A 1,262-nucleotide genomic window follows, 5' to 3' on the forward strand; every position below is an offset into this window, starting at 1 on the left:
TCACGATCCGGGGAATGACCGATGACGCGTTCAGCCCGGAGTCCCTGGTCCTCCCGAGCGGGGTGAAGGCCCTGTGCGAGGACCAGGCGTTGCGGGCGTCAGTCCTGGCGTTGATGCCAACCCTCGACGAGGGCGGCCTGGCGGTCCGGCACCAGTAGCTACCGGACCCAGAGGTCTGGAGCCAGAGGCCGCCACACCTCCAAGGCCCGAAAGCCGCCCCCCAGGAGGGGGCCGCCGGACCTGCTGCGACGATCAAGGCGCCATCAGCAGCAGCAACGCTGGACGCCATGGCGGAGCCCCCTCCAGCTGAGCCAGCAGCGGAGGAGGCTATAGCAACAGCAGAGGCGGCAGCGCCGGAGGCTGCGGAGGTGCCAGAGGCAGCGGCACCAGAGGCCACAGAGGTCGCTAGCACCACCATCCCACCCGCGCAGGAGGAGGAGCCGGAGGTGGTGCTGGGAGGCGCCTTCTCCCGAGCCCAGCGGAGATCCCCCTCACCCGGCTCTTCACCAAGAGCCAGCAGGTTCAGGAGGAGCTGGAGGCAGGCCTCCGTCGGGAGTGGGAGAAGCTGGAGGCGGAGCACCTCCGGCTCTCCGACTGGGAGCACCGCCTGGGGGACCGCATCAAGTCCGTCTCCGCCCGCTACGCCGGGGAGCGCGCCAAGCTCGTGCTGTAGCGCGAACTCCTGCAGGAGCAGGTGCAGCAGGCTCTCAACCGAGAGGCGGCAGCAGCCCAACAGGAGAGAGCGGCTGCACGGCGGGAGAAGCATGCCCTCGAGTGGGAGCTCGTGGCGGAGAAGAGGGTGCACGCGGCGGCAGACAGGGAGAAGACCGCCCTGGAACTGGCCAACCAGGCCAAGGTGGTGGTGGAGGTGACCAAGGAGCAGGAAGCTGCCCTTGCAGAATGGGAGGCAGCCGCGGCGGAGAGAGAGAAAAGGCTTGCCGCCCGCGAAGAAGAGGAGGTGACCCGGCTCTAGGAGCTCCAGGAGCGGGAGGCGGCCGTGGAGGAGGAGCTGACGGCCGGGACCCGGAGGCTCCAGGAGCGTGAGGTGGCCCTCCAGGAGAGGGAGGCCAAGGTGGAGGAGTTCCTGGCGGAGCGGAGCGCCAGCATCGGCTGGATCGTAAGATGGGCCGGTGAGGTGAACCCCTCCCTAGATACACTCGGAGCAAGTCCCATCTGGGTGGTGGAGGCTCCATCTTTGCTTGGCGCCGCCCTCCAGGTGCTGGACTCCACCGCTGAGCGGCTGCGAGACCTGGAGTCCACCA

General features: G+C 68.7%; 1 protein-coding gene across 1 annotated transcript; it reads left to right on the forward strand.

Moving 5' to 3' along the window:
- The first annotated feature begins 287 nt into the window (after nt 1-287).
- Nucleotides 288-973, forward strand: LOC112890379 (axoneme-associated protein mst101(1)-like). The gene is made up of 2 exons (XM_025957281.1): nt 288-548; nt 689-973. Exons 1-2 carry the CDS (start codon nt 288-290, stop codon nt 971-973), a joined length of 546 nt encoding a protein of 181 aa, XP_025813066.1.
- The last annotated feature ends 289 nt before the right edge of the window (nt 974-1,262 follow it).

The sequence above is a fragment of the Panicum hallii genome, chromosome 4, assembly GCF_002211085.1.
Source record: "Panicum hallii strain FIL2 chromosome 4, PHallii_v3.1, whole genome shotgun sequence".
In the NCBI taxonomy this organism is placed as follows: Eukaryota; Viridiplantae; Streptophyta; class Magnoliopsida; order Poales; family Poaceae; genus Panicum; species Panicum hallii.

Excerpts from the sequence above, each read along its gene's own strand:
- LOC112890379 (XM_025957281.1), top strand. The coding sequence starts at position 288 with ATGGCGGAGCCCCCTCCAGCTGAGCCAGCAGCGGAGGAGGCTATAGCA. Across the intron at positions 549-688 it reads GGAGCTGGAGGCAGGCCTCC|GAGCAGGTGCAGCAGGCTCT; the intron begins GTCGGGAGTGGG and ends GAACTCCTGCAG.